Genomic DNA, 18,432 nt, shown 5'->3' with positions numbered 1-18,432 from the left:
CACTGAGAGGAAGATGTGACTTCTGGAGTGTCAAACAGCCCCTGACAGCTGTCAGCTCCCATGACACAGTGCATGTTAAATAACTCAAGTAGAACTCAAGTAAAAATCCATTTTAACTTTGCTGTATTTATATACTATATAAATTTTACATGCTATATATTTACAGTGGGGCAAGTGCTTTTTATCTTTAAAAAAACAAAGATCAAACTTTAGACATCTCTGAACAACACAGCTTGTATAAACCAGACAGATTATTCAGATGAACTGTATTTAATACAGGTTCCCCACTCATCTCCTGATGCAGGACCAGTGAATAATAAGTGCATCACAGTTTGATAGCATTTAATAATAAAAATAAAAATCACAGTATGAATTTGTCTGTAACTAGACACTTTAGAGAGACAAAACAGACAACTGAGACTTAAGACAAATGACAGTATATTAAGAAAATGTAATAAAAACATATGGAACAATATACAAATAGTCTTGAGAGATACATTCAGAACTGCATATTTGTTGTTTCACAATGTCGAAAACCAGAAGATTTTCTTCAGATCTTGAATATAACTCAAATGTGAAGTAAATTAGTTTCTAGTGTCAGACCACAGAAAAAAAAAATGAAGCTCTTGCAAAACTTGTGAAGTTTTAAATAAGTCTTTAAATTAAATATACAGACTGTCAGTTGCAACTTTTATAATTCCTGGTCGCTCTTGCACCAGATGTCTTAACTTGGAGTAACATTACATGAATAACATAAAGTCAACCTGAGTCTGTAATTAAGCAGCATTTGAGATGGTCTATTCCAGGGCATTATCTCAGCTCAGTGAGATATTTATGTGGTAATTTACAATGTTCAGCAGTTGTAAAAAGTTTTCACCCTTTTGGATTAGAAGTATATTTTAAAAAAGAAAGTCTCAAGTTAAAAACTAAAAAAAAGTTCTTATATGGTAAAATTCTGTACAGAAATGTTAAGCACCACTTATGACTGGATTTTGTCTTGATGGTAATTGATAATAAATCTTAAGTTTTGATGGTCACTATTGGTGATGTCAGGTTGGAAGGTAAGAAGTCGTTGAAGGTAAGAAGTCGTTGGTTTTGATGATGGGAAGTTGTTGGTTTTGAAGGTGAAGGGTTGTTGGGGTTGGTGGTCAGAAGTCCTTGGGGTTGGTGGTGGGTTCAGTCTGAGTATTGAAGGCTTTCATCAGTCAGCTCCACATCTGAAAGGCAGAATGAAACAAGGTCAGTCCTGCTGTGACATTTAACATTAAACTGTCCCAGGGGCTTGATTTCTAAAAGACAAAGCTCAAAGCTGCCCCAGCTCCATCTGTCCCTCAGCACAGGGTCCAACTGCACCCCAGTTCTAGGCTAAGGCTGCAGAACTGTAGAGCCTTAGGACAGAGCCACCTGCTTTAACAGCAAGTGCTGGACCTTGGCTGAATCACATGTAATTGAAGTTTTGCCTAGAAAGCATCGTTGTTTTAGTAACAATCTTGTGGTCAGGCTGACCAAATTGTAGCCACAAAGGCAGAGCCTTCAGAAACTTGCTGGAGAGCACATGCAGGAATGTAGGAAAGAAAGAACTGCTTCAAAGCTGCTCCTTGCCCCCTCCTCTATAAACTTTGCTTAAACAACAACTTATCACTAGCTGTTTTCATCCTTATTAATTTATTCAAAATAACAGGAGTTGGGTGAAAAGGCACAACCTCACAATTCCTCAGTCCCTGCCTTGAGGCATTCAGTACTCTAAAAACACAGCCAAAGTTGCCTCTCTTGAAAGCAGTTTTCGTCCAACAGAGAATCCTACTTGAGACCCATTTAAAAAAAGAAAAAAAAGACTGACATTCCAGAAGATGGAGCCAATTAACATCCATGGACTTGAGGAAATATTAAAATTCTCAAGACTTAAACTGCTTTTGCCAGCCCTGGTCTCCCCCTCGTGTTGTTCAGCAGTGAACAAACAGCTCCTTCTCCTTCCCTGCACGGCCAGAGCCTCTGCCCTGCCCTGAGCAAGGCCAGGCAGAACACTGAACTCCTCCCTAAACCTGCTTCGGAAAAACCCGAGTTTGCCACCTGCTGGCCACAGAACCACCAAGGCCAAACCACTCTGAGCACGAGCATTTTATTCTGTTTAGTTCCTGATTTCTCAGCTAGAACAGACCCTCTTAGTGCAATAAGGGTTATTTTGGATATGAGTATCATAAAAAAAAAAGTCTCCTTTTACAACATTAGGATTTGAAATACCTCAATTCACTTCTAAATTTTTTCTCATTAAAGAATAATGGGTGAACAACCAGCTTTCCCTCCACTCTGTATTTTTAGAATACAACTTCTAGTTATCTGTGTCTTAAAAAACAATCAGTTTTCCACAAATGCATTTCCCCCTTGCCTTGAGCAAACTTTTGAGAGTAAGAATTCAGTGTACTGACTGTAGCAATTTGCACAAGTTTGCAAACCCCATGAAAGAGATTTTAATTTTCCAGAATTTCAAGATTAAACATCTCCAACTTTTTTGTGTGCTATATTGACAGTTTCAACAAGACTAGAAATGAACAGAACTATCAGTGACCATTAACCCAATTAAACTCTGGGTAGGTATAAAATGTAGACAATTGTACAATTAAAATTGCTTTTGGATTGTGAGCTATCTTCTTCAGGGATTACTTCACTTCTCTTTGAGTAAAACAGTTAGGGAACTGTTTTGGTTTTCCATTAAAATAGATCAGTAACTGGAACTGGTTTGTGGCAGATAACAGGCATTTAATAAGATTTTATTTCTATAATAAACACTTCTGTTCAGCAAAAATTTCATGGGAAATGTTGTCAAGTTTGATTTTAGATGTTGAATTTGTTGCAGTGTGCAATCATCTTCATTGCATAATTTTAGAGCTAATTAATTTAAACTAATTAATTTATCTACTGCCAGCCCAAGTTGAGATTATGACAAGCAACAGCTGAGTGCTCAGTGTAAATTTAGTCAGGCACACAAATTCATAATTTGGGTTTTTTGCAAGAAGCACAAGACAGACTTTTTCAAATATTAAAAATTGGGAAAGAGCTGTTTCCTCAGCCCACTTCTATGTATTGTTAAGCCTATACTAACAGAAAAACCCAACAACTGAATAAAACAATAGCAGGAATTTAACACTCCAGGTGTTAAATTGTGAAGTGTCCTCTGGAGGTTTGACAGCTGTGCTTAGAAGGCAGAGCTACACCTAGATCAAGAATATTTCAGTATTATCACCAACTCCTGTTATTCTGAGTGAGCAACCTGCACTGTTTCTATGCTATGAACAACTGAATGTAGTATTTTATTTAAATTATAGAATGGTTTGGGTTGGAAGGAAGCTTAAAGATCATCTATTTCCAACCCCCTGCCACGATACTGTTTGGAAGCTGTGATAAAACCCAGGGATTTCATCTCCCAAGCATTTAAAGATGGTTATGAACAGCCATTAGTCCTGCCAACATCCCAGGGCCTTACCTCTGACATACTCAGTGGATGCCATGGAGCTGTATTTCTTGCTGTCACCTGCACCAGAAGGCTTCTCTTCCTTGTAGGGTTGTTTACTGCCCTGGTTTCTGTATTGCTCACATAAATGGTCATCTGGAGGACGGGATTCTTCCTTCTTCTCCCATGTTTTCTTCTGGAAACGAGGATCTAAATATTCCAATAAGTCTTTCAGTTTCCTGTCATGCTTCTTCTTTTTCTTCTTTTTCTTATGTTTGCGATTGTCATTGTCAAAGTGGAGCACAGAGCAATCCAAATCATAAAGTCTGAAGGAAACATGCAAGTTAAAAATAGAAAAACAGATGTGGCACTTGATGTATATATGAAATGTTATTTATTTACCACAGGTGACGACTTGCAGAGTGTCTGCTACTTTGTGGTACTTTCTGCATATCTAAGTTAATTTAGATGCAGCAATCTTAAGCCCTCAGAATGAAGGACAAGAGGTCGTGGTTTGTACACAAATTGTTAACAGGCATATGGGGAATTAAAAAAAAAAATTAAAATTGTAACCTAATCAAGAACGGTGTGCAGATGTTATTCTGTCTACATTGTCCAGCTCTAGTGTTCTAACACAATTCAGCAACATCTTTCCTATCTTCTCTTGGCCAACCTAATAACATGATCCCGTCACATTATGACAGATAAGTTACTTAGAAACAATGAAAAAAAGGCAGACATGAGAAATACCCAGAAAATAATTAGGAAAAAATTGCTGATTATGCTGGAATCCTTGCTTACTTGTAATCCTTCTCTCGATGTTTATCTTTGGACTTCTTTTTCTTCTTGACCTTCTTATACTTTTTGATTCTTTGGTCATCTGTCTTTCTGCATTTCTTTTCTATGTCACTTCCACTTTCTTCTTGGTGGGAGTATTTTCTTTTGCCATTTCTTAGTTTTTCTTTTTCGCTTTCCCGGGAAGAGTCCTCAAAGTTTGAGTGAGCTGACACGGGTGGAAGTGCGTGCCTCTCACGGGAATATTTTTCCGAGTGCTGCTGAGGTACTGAACAGTGGTGGAAGTTTGCTCTGTGGCTGCTGAAGTGATGCACATCCTCCTCTCGGGAGAGTGTGCTGTGAGCCCATCTGCTTTTGCAGTGATAATCCTTGTGTGACCTGCTGTAAGCTTGGCTCAATTTGTCATAGTCTTTATCACAATGAGAGGACCTCCTCTCCCTGCCATCCCTTGTTCCATGGGAGGAATAATAATCATTGTAGTACCTGCATTTATCCCATCTCCGTGGTTCATCTTGATAGTATCTTTCTCTGATCCAAGGTCTGTCTCCTTTGGAATAATAATACCTATTCCTGTCTGGATCTGTCCTTTCTCTGCTTCGGGATCTGTAACGAGAGTATTTTCCTGAGCTCCTGCCATTACTGGGACTGTTTCTTTCGTTGTGGGAGGATCTGTACTTGCTCTCACTGCAATACTCCTGCTTGTGACGGCTTTGCTTGTTTGTTTCCATGCTGTGAGAGCTCCTCCTCCTGTGGGAATGATCATCTGGTTTGTTTCTGGTTTGCCTCTCCTTCTCCTCCGTGTCCGAGTTTTCTCTCTTCCTCCGGTAGTGCTCTTTGTCAGTTCTTTTAGAGTCATGGATTTTTTTCTTATTTTTTTTCATATGTTTATCATCATCTTCAGATATTTTATTACTCAGTCCCTCATCTGCTCTAGAAAATTGACTTTCCAATACTTTATCCAGCTTTGTAATAGAAGAGTCATTAACGGGTGGTACCTCTACATAGTTATTAGAAATGTCCTTTGTATCTTGGCATTTGTCTGTAATATCTAGAGATGCAAGTTTTTTAGAACTACATTCAATGTCAGGCTTTATAGAGGAAATTTGCCCTAATTTCTCTTTGCTCTCGGGAGATCCTTTGATATACAAAGGATTTTCTTTTGAAATGAGTTCAGGTTCTTTTGATCTTCTTAGTTTGTCTTTATCTCTGATGTCTTCAGACTCACACTGCCCAAGGAATTCACCTTCACTATCCAAGGATTTTTTCCTAACCTTGTGCTGACCATTGATATTGAGATGTGCATTATCAGCTTTTGTTATAATACTTTCAGCAACTTCTTCTTTGGTAAAAATGGTTTCAGAATCTGATTGAGTAAAAAGTTTCTCAACCTCACAGCTAAAGTTGGAAGGAACCTTCCTGGATTCTTCATAGGCAAACAGTGCTTCCATCACTACCGTATCCGTAACTCCATCACTGTCAGAAGATTTCTGAGGTCCAGAGACACTGCACAAAAATAAAAACATGTTTTTAACTTGAAAACATCCATCTAAAAGATGTTAGGAATAAAATCTAAAAAAAAAAAAGTGGCTAATGCAAAACTCTGAAAGACATTGACTTTGGAAAACCATTCTTACACCTCCCTCAGCTCCCACGGAAAGTTTTTCTTCTCTCAGTTTTGCAGGTTTTGCCTCAAAAATCCCATCCCCAACACATCCAATTTCTTCCACTTGCAGCTCTCAATCTCATCAATAGCCAGAACAACTGTATTTGCTCTTCCCCCAGCTAGAAAAAAGGGAAACACACAAATTTCCCACTGTCCCAAGTGGGAGGGCAGACTGTGGGAATTTACATTCACTCATCCTAGGATGCAAAAAAGGGGAAGAGGAATAGAAAAAGTATTCCAGACAATGGAAGAAAAATGTAAAAACATCCTGTGAATGTTTTACAGGAGGCATCTGCCTGTATTTAGTATCAGATTAATGTGTGCCCAGTGCTGATGTGTGCAATACCAGATGCACGGTGTGGAATTCTCTGTACTCATGTAAATTTCTTAAGTATTACTTAAGATGGATAAAATAGTAATAAACTTGTATGAAATCTTGTTTTAATCAGTGTAGCTATTTTACCTCTTTTCCTCCGACAAGCTGTTCAACTGGCTGTATGTAAGAGATTCTAAGATACCTTGAGGATCTGGTGACAAAGCTTTAGGCATCTACAATTAAAACACAGAAGTTAATAAAGAGGAAAAAAAAAAGCTATTTTTAGCAGAAAACTACTGCTGACAAACTTCCAACATTAGATGTTACACAAGATCACAGAGATACCTGCACTCTTCCCACGTCATCCCCCTCCTCCCAAAAATGTATTTTATGAAACTTATGAAGTATTATCTCCCTGAACTTCTCTTATGTTGACATATGTCATATGTTAGCTCAGCTCTGCAAATTCAGCGGGATAATAGCACACAGGGTTAGAATGAAATCTGTGCTGTGTTTTCTTGGTATTCCATTGTGGTGCTCATGAATATTGAATATATCATAGGTGAGAAAGTGCAGATGAACAAATGCAACTCACCGGTTCAAGCACTCCATTTGCTTTAGAGAAGAAAATCTCAGAAGGTTTAACGGGTTGGACTTGGCAAGTGGAATCATCAAGTTTCAGTCCATTTTCTTTATATTCATTATCTAAACTAATAGCACCATTTAGGGAATCAATTTTTGGCAGCTCATGCTGGGATCTTTCTTCAGCATTCTGACAGGATGAATGGGAATTATGCAATGTACGGACCACCTTCCCAAGCAGAATTCCATTGGAAGAAATGACGTTGCAATGCCTTTTGAACAAGCCCTTTGACTCCTCGGATTTTCCTGAAGGCTCTGCACCGTAAGGGACCATGTTATCAGCACAGAGCTTAGGGTTTCCATTCACTGCTGGCTCAACAAAGATCTCATCAGGAACCTCCTGCTTGGAGACATTAGTAGCAACTGACACTGTGGAGAGGTTTGAGGTAGGCTCTGCTGCAGAAGAGTTTGTAATTGTGGCTGAAGGAAGGGGCTTCAGATCCTCCTCCTCCACAGCGCTGCTCGGACACTCCGCCTGCGGCACCGCCTGCCGTGGGGGCAGCTTGTTGTGAATACTGATCGTGATCTTCTGGGTTTTGGAAGGGTCTGCCATTGAAGGCCTGGAAATTGCCCAGTTTTGAACACAAGCTGTTGGTGGAGCTGAAGACGGCCTTTTTACAGCAACACCAACAGTACTGGGATCCTCTTTTAAGGGTCCATTTCCATTTAAACGACTTGAACTCTGGATTTGAAGAGATTGTAAGATGGACATGTTCAAACACACAGCACAAGAAGTTTCACAACATCAGCTTCTCATACTAAATAGTTCTACACATCGCCTCAAAATCCAAGAAGAAACCTCACCTCCCTCCCAAAATACATGCACGTCCAACGGGTGTGTGTAAATCCTGCCTTTGGTATCAAATGACCATCAGTTTGACACCCACCCAAACAACTTAACATTGACTAAAGCTACTAAAAAAAATTATTTTCCTTTTTAAACACTCTCCAACAACACTGGAGGACTCAGGAGCAAGACAATTTGTATTCTATCACTGTCTCAACTAAAGTGACACTGACAGGGATGGGGCAGATATTTACTTTTTAAATTTAAATTACCTAGGCATTAGTAGACTACTTAAATTGTCTCAGGAGCACAGCTCTCAAGCTTTAGAAAGGTGAGCTGGAAGGGTAAAGTAATGAAGTGGCACGGCTGCACAATTAAGGATTAGCCACTGTTTGAGTAACTGGCTCTAGCATGAGGGCTGTGAAGAAACCCGCAGCGTGGAAGGGAAACTAAAACTCAAAAAACGCCACGCTACACCAAAACCCACTATAATTCCGTGCCACCACCTGCCCCCCTCCAATTACCTTGATCATGTGAGGAGGAAGCCGTGGTCCCATGAACGCAGCCTGCTTGCTGTTGGCGCCGCGCTGGCCCAGGAAGGAGCGGGGGTAGGAGGGCGCGGGCAGGTAGAAGGCTCGCTCCCCCAGCGTCAGATCGTAGCGCCTGCGGGCAGAAGGGGAACAGCTCACAGCTCTTCCTTCAGCCTACTCCTGGATTAAACCCATCCCATAATCTCAGCAACAGGGAATATGACTTGAAGATACATCTTGAAGATTAAGGCAGGACTACAAACTGAAGATTAGATAATGGTTTTCCTACAATGACTGTCCTTTCCAGAGCGATGATTCAGCCTCACACCATCTATGGCCGTGATTTCTCCTCTTTTCTAAACTGGCCAGCTACAGCAAGCAGATAGAAAGCATTGTACCCAAGTGTAGAAGTTTAAGGTCAAGCAATGAAAGGTAATAAATGACGCGGGGAATTTCCACTTAGACAGAAGTATACAAAGAGTAATACTTTTCTAGAGTGAAAAGCAAAAGACTTGAAAACAAGAAAAGTATCAGCAACTTGACAGTAAAAATGTTCTGAGCACATCTGGTGTTATTACCTGATATAAAAAAGTACATAAGCTTGCTGATTGAGAACCGTCTTGATATCAGAAAGCTCTACTGAGGCATCATTCATTCGGTACCAAAGTCCATTACCAGCCTGCAAACAAAGACAGAATATCTTCAGATGAATTGCATGTGTTCCAAAGGACATCACAGATAGAGCACTGCAGAACAAAGCATACCAAAACAAAGCAAACAAAGCACATGATGCAATGTTTTCCCCTAAAACCAGTGGTTACCAGCTACATTTTAATTTCTACAGCAGCAAAAATTCTATCCTGTTAGAAGCTGAGCTGATCTCTACCTTGATGAAGCAGAGATAGTGTCCAGCATTACAGTTGAAGCCACTATGTACAAGAACTGCATATAAAGCATAGATGAGGGGCTCTCCAATAGATTGGGACATATATGCTCGAAGATCCAAATATTCAGGGTATTTTACATCCTAAACAAAGACAAAGAAGATTCAAAAGTTATCCTGAAATACTTCATGGAACAGCCTGAAAAAGACACAGACCAGAACTATATATTTTTCAATTCACTTGAAAATGCCTCTTCTTGGAAACTACATTTAATAACTTAAGCTGCAGGGAGCTATTTTCCACAGAATTAGCTCTTTAAGGGAAAGGTATGTTCTTATGGTCACATAGGAACTCTACCAGTATTAAAAAAGAAAGTAACAGCCACAGCTGCTAAGTTGTTATATCAACTTCTCTTACACTATAGTTATTGCCTGAAATATGAACAACCTTTAAAATGAGTATTCATCTTTGGGAAATGCCCATTCCAAGAAGATAAAGCAGCATTCCAGCTGCAAACATACCTTGTTGATCTTTCCACCTGTAAAATTTGCAAATCTTTTCAGTGATATTGTGAGAACATTGGAAGAGCGATGTATCGTGTATCTCTTTGATGCTGGAACCATCTTTTTACACCTTTAAAACAAGCACAGACATATTTTTAACATTTATAGTCTTTTCTCACCCAGAAGTCAAACAAGTTTTCATCTCTCACACATGCTTATGCTATTTGAATGATATTTTGCTTGTATAATGCTAGATCTTTTCTTAAATCCATAAACTGCATTTCAGCTTTGTTAATAGAATGTAGCAGGATATTAGAGACAGCTCAACAGAACAAAGGATTTAGGACATTATCTCTTGATAGCCAAATAAATGCCTGAACATGTATCTTATGTCAAAAAGGTAAGGTCTGAACATGTATCTTATGTCAAAAAGTAAAAAATGTAAAGAAATCACTGGAAGGAAAGAACCATTCTGCAAGAGGCAGACAATATTGGACAATATTGAGTTTTCTTGTACTCAGGTTGCCTGGAAAGACTGAAACCCTCAGCAGTCCTTCAAAACAAAATTGTTAATTTTGTTTGTTTCACTGCACACTCAAAGGAGGTACAGACCAAGTCCTGAAATGCAACCATCAGCACAAAGACTGAAACATGTCACTTAAAGTACTGCTGAGTAAAAACAGAGAGGATTTAACAGTCTCTTTGAAAACTGATGTCAAAATACAAGGTACAGAATTCCAAACTGATGGAGAAAGCCAATGAACAAAATAAGAGAGCCACCCAGAATAAGGAAAAAAAAAAAAGAAGTGGTTTATAAAATTTTGAAACTTGTATTTAGAGATTAAGGTTTCAGGAAGTAGTAATCCTTATTAGAAACAATAATGGTATAAAACAAAAAGGAAACTGAAAAGTTTGCCAACAATGGAAATTATACTGTACATACACCAAACCTTTCTTTTCAAACACACAAAAAGACTGAACTTCTGGGTTTGTGTGTTTGTGACTAAGCTGGTGATGCCCATTATCCTTGTCCATATCCCTGTGCTCCAGCTCACCACTTTTCAGACACACCTTTTAACTTCTGGTCATGAGTATTTGAGTGTGCAACTTCACACTCAGGAAGGCTGACAAGGCCCAGCACAAACAGTGTTAGGAAGAAAAGTCTAATGTAAGCAATACAATTCTTATAATGTATTTCCAAATATTCAAACAGAAATATAAAAATTACTAATTCAGAAACAAGTATATTATTTCCCAAGCTTTGAATTACTTCAGTATATTAGTTACGTAAACAAAACTAAATGAAACAGCAAGCCATGTCTGTCCTATTGCTAAACAAAGTCAAGAGATAACTCATCCTCCAAGTCATGCACTGCATTGAATGTGTATCTTGTATTAAGGTGTAATTAATAATTATCTTACTTGCTACACTTATAGCTATTTTCACCATCCAGCTGTTCCGGTTTCACAAATTGTTCTAGAGCTCTGGTGACAGATGTAACTGCCTGGATAAGTAGAAAGAAAGTAGAACACTAAGTCACAAGAACTGCAAAATTTCAAGCACTTACAAGCACCTTACAAGAGAACCTTGCTGGTTTATACTTAAGTGGCCAACTGTGAACCAGCAAACACTGTGAAGGAGGAGACAGAAATGGAGTTCTCTGAGTATCTGCCTCATTTCAAAATGATCCCACTGCAAAATAAATAAATTTTGCAGTGCCAGACAGTATCTGTGGTATGCCTTGACATCAATAATGAGAACAATCAAACCCATCAGTCTAACAATAGAAGTACATTGAAGTAGAATAATTGAGAAGTATGATTATATCATTGTTTGTGTAGCCATAATTATTATTTTTCCAGCTTAAATCCAATCCAAACATGGAGAGCATTTCCATGGCTTCCACAGAACAACAAAGTCCAATCCACCACCATCCACTACCAAGCTGTTTTGCTTTAACAAGATAAGTTTCTAAGCAAAATGACTTTATTTTACAAAGCTCTACAAGTGCTTACACATCTCAGCCCATGCTCACAAACATCCTTACCTTTATATCCAAAGTCACGTCGAGAAACGGCTCGTACGTATCTGACACTGCTTTGCAGTTCAAGCACTTTACTGGAATCAAAATACAAATGCTTAACATTACTTGAATGAGACTAACTGCATGAATTTAAATTATTAATACACATTACTTTAGTCAAACTACAAACTCCTTTGCTACAGACAGACAAAAAGACACAGATCAGTTCAAAAGACAGTAAATTTTTTTTAAAAGTACCTCGAGATCTTAGATATCCTCCAAATATTTGATAAATAAGTGTGGTGGCTTGAGAAGATCTGTCTAATCTGGAAATAAAAATTAGAGTCAGACCTCAGAAGACTGAAAGCACAGAGTTAATTCCTCAAACAATTTTTGGTTTTATGAAAACCAAGGACATAGATTTTAATTCATGATAGTAAATAAAGTAGTAAGAGGGGCTAGGAAATATTTAAATTTAATTATTTTATGCTTACTTGGTGCTTCCATTCAAGCAAGCTTTCTGTAAAGCATCAACAGTGAAGCATAAGAATTCATGTGCATCCTCTTGACTGCCAAAATGGAAATGTTTTCCTATTCCTAATAAATAAGAAGGTTATAATACATTTATTTCTTATAAAATGAAAGAAAACACACATTTCTAAAATACTTCTTTAAAGTATCAAAATTATTTACATGCATCAAATAACTCACTGTAAAATTTAAAATAAACCTATATCAAACTACTTACTTTTAAGGCCATTGATAACAGAAGTAGGTTTGATGGCATTATTAGAGCAACACAGGACCTGGTTGATGTGACTTTCCATTGTGCACATCATACAGAATCCTTCTACATGACCTAGTGAAAGAAAAAAGCATCCCATTCTAGTCAAACACACATTGCTAAAAGGAAAATCCACCCCAAAATAATAACAATCTAAGTTGTGGGTGCAATGTCCACTCTCTGTGGTACATTTTCTTCTCCTAAGGTGTCAATACCCCAACAGTTTTGTGGCATTTTATTATGGAGAATTGTACAGAACAAAACTCCTTAAATCACAGACCAGGTTGCTCAAAACCTGGCCTGGACCACTCCCACTGGAAGGTGTCCCTGCCCATGGCAGAGGATTGGAACTAGAAGGTTCTTTCCAATGATTCCATGATTCTTAACTGAAATAATTTTTATATATAGGAACAAAACACAATCAAACTTCTAGGAATGCATATTAAGATACTAGATTAGGAAGCATACAGGTGCCTTAGGAAATAACTCCAACTCCACATTTATGGATATAAAAAGAAACCCCCCCTAGGCTTAATAAAGTCAAGCATAAAAACAAAATTCAAAGAACACAAATTCCAGGCTTTAAAAAATACAAACTTAATTATTTAGAATAAAATCAGCCTAAATTTTAATACAGTCCCCCCCAATTTCTATTTGAGTTCATAAAAGATTAGCTTGTAGTGCTTTCCAGAATGTTAGGGTTTTTTAATGGGCCAACATTGAACATGTAATTTATCACAGTTTAAGTGCACTGCAGTATCTCAGCTGTGAAGACTAAGAGTCTTCTACGCCAACATCCTAAACTTTATCACCTTTCTACCAGCAGGAAACCCAAATGCCAAATGTTCATCAAATGCCTCACTTTACAATGTACTTCATTATTCACATGAAGCAAGAAATGATCTTTTCTTTAAGTTTTACCATGGCACATAAAATTAAGAAATTCACTTTATATGCCTCCTATAATTCTGAGCTTCCTGTTAGCAAAATCATAGAACCATTTAGGAGGGAAAAGACCTTGAAGATCTCATTAAAAAACTGCTTCTACAGGCAAAATAGGACAACTAAGAATTTTCTTCATAGAACCCCATTTTTCTTTCACCTTTGGAGCTGTCCAACAGATTTACAGTGTTAGAAAATACTCACATGACTTGGTGTGCTCAAGTGAAAGCATGTAATTGGCAAGAGGAGGCGTGTAGGTCAAACACTGGAGAGTAGAATTAAGGAAACAAGTGTTGCCGAGGTTCTGCAGTCCAACTCCAACACTTTGTGTTTGTTGCCAATCCATACAGATTTTCTCAGGTGGAAAAAGAATTCTTTGTGGCGGAGCAATCCCATCATTAACAACTGCAAGAAATTTGTGTTTCACAAAGAGTTGTACTGGTTTTGTTTCAAAGAGGGTATTTGAAAAGTAGGATTCTGCAGGAGCAGGCTGAAGAACCAGCTCTACTCCAAAACACAACAACACATAATGCACAGCTTTAATACTGCCACGTGAATTTGCTAGTCAACACTCTCATTTGGACAACAGTTTATTCATCTGTTGCAATTCTTCTAACAAAAGACACAAACTACCACTCTGGTTTTAGTACCTGATTTCTTTATCTCTATATCCTTTAATCTCTTAATTAAATTGTTGTTTTTTTCCTTATCGTAATTTAAACCACAAATTTACACTTGTGGTTATGCAGTAAGAAAAATCAAACAGACAAACAAGTAAGCAGCACAAAAAGTAACCTCATAGATATCAGATATCTTCCTGGGCAGTGTTATTATTCAAAGACTTGTGAATAATGGAAGCCATGAATAGACATGGTAAAATGTACTTTTCTCTCCAGAACAAAAGAGACCTAGGTACATCCTTGCATTATGAAAAGCTCCCCTTATTTGTTTTTACACAAATAAAAAGTACTTTACAAATCAATTGTAAATAGATAAACCCAAGTTCTGCAACACCTCTCCCTGCAGCTGCCTTAGGGGATGCACAAAATTGAAGTCTGTGGCTGAACCCTTGATTTGCTATAGTCCCATTTTATAGCAATGGAACAACTAAAATCTGCTTCTACTTTGGTTTTGTTTTTAACAAAAAGGAGGGAGAACAGAAGACACTTACCTAGATCTCTTTGGGCAAAAGGCTTTGATTTTTGAGATGATCTACAATAAATATGCCCCCCAGGACCTTTGTCCACAGAGACTTTGTTTGGATCTTCTGCAGGAGGTACCCGGCCCAGACTTGCAGTGCGAGACGTCATTTTTTTAGTACGGGGTTTCATAGATTTGTCAGAGCGTCTTGAGGAAGATTTTTTAGACTTTGAAGATTTTGGCTTGTTAACTATGGTCATTGTTCATATCTGTAACAAGGCAAAAGTTCTGTTTGGCATAAGAACGTCCCAATGTATTCCAGAAAGGAAAGACCAAGATAGATCCTGCCCCTTAGCCTCAACGAGCCTGAAGAACTAAACAGCTAAGAATGATTACAAACAAGGGAACAAAACCCCAAAACACACCAAAAAAATTCCACCCAATGCACAACTGAACGCACAAAGTAGATTTTTCCATCAAAACTGCATCAATATTTTTTTTTAACTTCTGCTGAGTTCATGACTGATAGCATTTCTTACACTTTCATGGCATTTTAAACCACTATAGCTATGAAGATCTTTTTCTTAAAAGAAGCTGTGAGCAGTGGCACAATCAAGTGCTGGCCTGTTGAGATCCAGGAGGAATTGTCTGGCCAACATCTTCCTGCTCCTGGGAACCACACACCCCTGATGACACAGAGCATGGGAAACAGCTCTGAGAAATCTTGGGAAAGAAGAGCTAGAAAACACTTGCAAATTTATTTCCACCTGTGTTTCTTTTGCCCTTCCAAGAACTATTTGTTTGGATACAATTTTGGCAGCACTCCCTGTGGTATTTTGCACCCATCATTTACAATGCTTACTTATAAATCACGAAGTTGAATTCAAAAGCATCTTTTTCAGTTCTACTTATGTAAAGTTGTTTCGCCAGGGAAAAACAAAAGAGGAATGTAAACTAAAAAAAGAAAATGATGACCACAAAAGGAAGCAAAACAAATCCTCAGCCTTCAAGAATAAAGGCAATAACTGATAATAAGTCCTTTATAAAATGCTGATTACATTTCAAGATGGTACCTCTTTAAACACGTGTAATGTTGTGTGCATAGCAAGCTGCTGAATAATTACATGATCCATTATCAACTCCTATATGTAATTTTTTACTACTATCGTACTCTGTAACGTAGGGCCTGTTCTAAGTTTAGAGAAACTATAAACTTAACTGAGGGTTTAAAGTATAACCTGCTTTGTAACACTAAAATAACTGTGAGAACAAAGCATGAAGCAGTTTCAGATTCATGGCACAACTTGATTGCTAATGATGAAACTGCCAGTAGATTAAACAAAGCACAGTAAATCGCAGAACTTCTAGTCCCACAAAAGGCAAATTATGTGTGGAACCTTGAATTAGATTTTCCCTCCTCTAAATTGTCAATTTAAAGTCTACTCTGTACACGCTTTCCATTTTACAGATGATAATACACAAAAAAAGGGAAATTCACTTATGTTACTGGAAAATGAGGACATCCTTGTCCATTTCAAAGACTAAGATTACAGTTCTTGGGCTTAGTGATTTTCAGGTAAGATCCAGACTCCAAATTGCAGACACTGGTGACATCTCCTTTTCCTGATGGAAAGGGAAGGGGTTTCAATGACATAATGAACTTATTTGCAGAACAAAAACCAGAATCAAGACTGCAGTGAAAAGCAAACAGAAGAATATTATCACAAAAAACGTTTGGCCTTATACTGACCAATGAGGGAAGCCTCACGTATTTTTAAATTTATTTTTGACAACTGAGTAGCACTGATTGGTGCTGCTAATTTAGTTTTGACAACTGATTACCAGATATCAAACACTAGACACCTGCAAATATCAACGGATGCCAAGAATAACTCAGATCCACTACTTTTTCAAAATCTGTCAATACAATTAATTTGGATATAACATCTCTTCGATGAAGTAGCACAAACATTACACAGATATTTTTCCACTGTTCACTGTAAATACAGGTTCTGCTCCTGTACCACTACTGAACATAAATTCACATTGCCATGGGTATTGAGCTCTCTTCCCATAACAGACTTCTCACAGTATGATACTGACGAGCAAAACAGAACAAACAGTTGCTTTCCTCCCATTTGGAGTGATGCATCAGCGTTGTTTAGATTCTTTTTTCGCAGTCTCATCACAACACGCATCAGTTAATACTCGGATCTAAATATTTATGTTTGGTCTCCGCTTTGCATACAATAAATCACAGCTCAGGAGGGTTTTATACAAGATCCCGTTCACAGAACCGCGTTCAGCCAGGGAGTATGCGTCTTTATCTCAGTACAAACCAAACACTTCCAGCAGTGAGTGTTAAAAAACAAGAGCGGCACACGGCAACACCGAGGCATAAACAAGAAGCAGGAGGAAACTACTCCAGCAGAAGCCCAGGCAGAGGCACCTCGCTACATCACCGACCGCACCGCACACGCCGCCGGGAGCAAAAACACCCCGGGGCAGCGCAGAACACAAACACGCCCCGCGCTGGTTTTACTTTCGTTACAAAATTAAAGGCAGCAGAGGCCAAAGTAATTAAAGCTTTTACCCTTGCTGAGCAGGCGGCGGGGAGCGCTCGGCGCGGGGCAGCTCCGAGCTCCGTGTCCCGGGGCCGTTGGTTGTGGCGGGACCGAGCCCGGCGCCGCGAGCGCCCGCGAGCGCCTCGCTCCGGGCGGCCCCGAGCCCCGGAGCCCGCTCCCAACCGAACCGCCCGCCCCGCCAGCGCCAAGCCCGCAGCACCGACCCGGTTTCCCTCGCTCTGCCATTCTGAGGGGTCCCGCTTCCCGAAAACGTTCTGACACCGGCAGTAAAAGGCCGCTGGCAGGGGCAGGGACGGGCACCGCACGCAACATGTCCGCGCTCAGCGCGGCAAGAGCCCAAACACACACAAAACAAAACCCACCCCGACAGGCAGGCGAGGGGGGCCGGGAACCGACCCTGAAGGAACTCCCGCCTCGCCCTTCTTCCTCTAACCCTCACACCGCCCGGCCCCTCAGCCCCGCGGCTCCCCGCCCGTGCCATGCCGCCTCCGCCACCCGGCCCCGTGCTGACCTGTCCGGGCCCGCGTCCCATCTCGGCCCGGGGGCAAGACCGCGGCGGCGGCGCCCAACGGCGGCTCCGTGCCCATGGCAACGCGGGTGGGGGGAGCGGCGAAGCGAGCGCGAAGCCCCCCGGCACGGGGCGGAGGGGCCGCGGGAGCCGCCACCGCCGCACCGAGCGGGAACAACGCGGGGCCAGGCGGGGCACAGCGCCGCTCCCGCGGCGGGACGCGGGGCCGGGGCGTCCCGGCCGCCCTCCCGCCTGCGCCGGGACGCGGGGGACCCACGCCGAGTCCCCCACGCCGACAGCAGCAGGAGTAGAAGGAAGGAGATGCGGGCGCCGGCGGGACCCCGGCGCGTAACGGAGAGGGCGGGCGGGCGAGGAAGCACCGCCGCGCCGGGAGGGGGCCGGTCCCGCCGGCCCAGGGGGTGGCGGCGGCAGAGGGGCTGGGTCCCTCCGCCGCGTGCTGGGGACGGCGCCCCGCCCCGCCCGGGGGTCCCACCCCCTCCGGCTGCCCGCCAGCCAGGAGGGCAGCGGCCGAGCGCCCGGCCCGCGCCCCGGCGCGGTGGGCTGGGCTGGGCTGAGCCGGCTGCTGAGTCCGGTCGCTTTCCCTTCCCTTTCCCGGGCCGGCCCCTCCCCCCGGCCCATTGATTTCCAGGCGGGAGGCGCACGCGGTGCCGCTGGGCTGTGCCGTGGCCGCCGCCGGGCCCGGCGCTGCCCCCCAGCCCCATTACCTGGCTCGGCCCCGCTTGACTCGGCGCTGCCGGGTCCCCCTCGCCGCAGCCCCCGCCTCAGCCCGGCCCGCTCCGCCTACTGTTACAGTCCGTCGGGGAACAATGACGTCCCTCCGCCGGCCTCTTGCATCCGGGGCCCGGCGCCGGCCGGGCAGG

General features: G+C 41.2%; 1 protein-coding gene across 3 annotated transcripts; it reads right to left on the bottom strand.

The window, feature by feature from the left end:
• Nucleotides 1–106: 106 nt before the first annotated feature.
• Nucleotides 107–18,383, bottom strand: USP42 (ubiquitin specific peptidase 42). 3 transcript variants are annotated; one of them, XM_041462800.1, is made up of 17 exons: nt 18,277–18,383; nt 14,490–14,727; nt 13,523–13,723; nt 12,341–12,451; nt 12,087–12,189; nt 11,851–11,918; nt 11,617–11,687; nt 10,991–11,073; nt 9,587–9,698; nt 9,068–9,208; nt 8,760–8,860; nt 8,176–8,314; nt 6,818–7,546; nt 6,370–6,455; nt 4,250–5,746; nt 3,482–3,774; nt 107–1,217 (listed from the first exon to the last, which is right to left on the bottom strand). In XM_041462800.1, exons 2-17 carry the CDS (start codon nt 14,716–14,718, stop codon nt 1,177–1,179), a joined length of 4,005 nt encoding a protein of 1,334 aa, XP_041318734.1. In that variant the 5' UTR covers nt 14,719–14,727; nt 18,277–18,383; the 3' UTR covers nt 107–1,176. The 3 variants fall into 3 exon arrangements, with proteins under 3 accessions (XP_041318734.1, XP_041318735.1, XP_041318736.1); XM_041462801.1 differs by lacking the exon at nt 18,277–18,383 and adding an exon at nt 17,555–18,015; XM_041462802.1 differs by lacking the exon at nt 18,277–18,383 and having other exon boundaries at nt 14,490–15,074.
• Nucleotides 18,384–18,432: the final 49 nt, after the last annotated feature.

The sequence above is a fragment of the Pyrgilauda ruficollis genome, unplaced genomic scaffold (assembly GCF_017590135.1).
Source record: "Pyrgilauda ruficollis isolate IOZ18807 unplaced genomic scaffold, ASM1759013v1 scaffold16, whole genome shotgun sequence".
NCBI classification, from domain to species: domain Eukaryota; kingdom Metazoa; phylum Chordata; class Aves; order Passeriformes; family Passeridae; genus Pyrgilauda; species Pyrgilauda ruficollis.
The sequence above is the reverse complement of the archived record's forward strand: the minus strand, read 5'-3'. Positions and strand labels throughout refer to the sequence as shown.

Excerpts from the sequence above, each read along its gene's own strand:
- USP42 (XM_041462800.1), bottom strand. The coding sequence starts at position 14,718 with ATGACCATAGTTAACAAGCCAAAATCTTCAAAGTCTAAAAAATCTTCC. Across the intron at positions 13,724-14,489 it reads TTTTGCCCAAAGAGATCTAG|TTGTTAATGATGGGATTGCT; the intron begins GTAAGTGTCTTC and ends AATTTCTTGCAG. Across the intron at positions 11,919-12,086 it reads TGCTTGAATGGAAGCACCAA|ATTAGACAGATCTTCTCAAG; the intron begins GTAAGCATAAAA and ends TTTTATTTCCAG.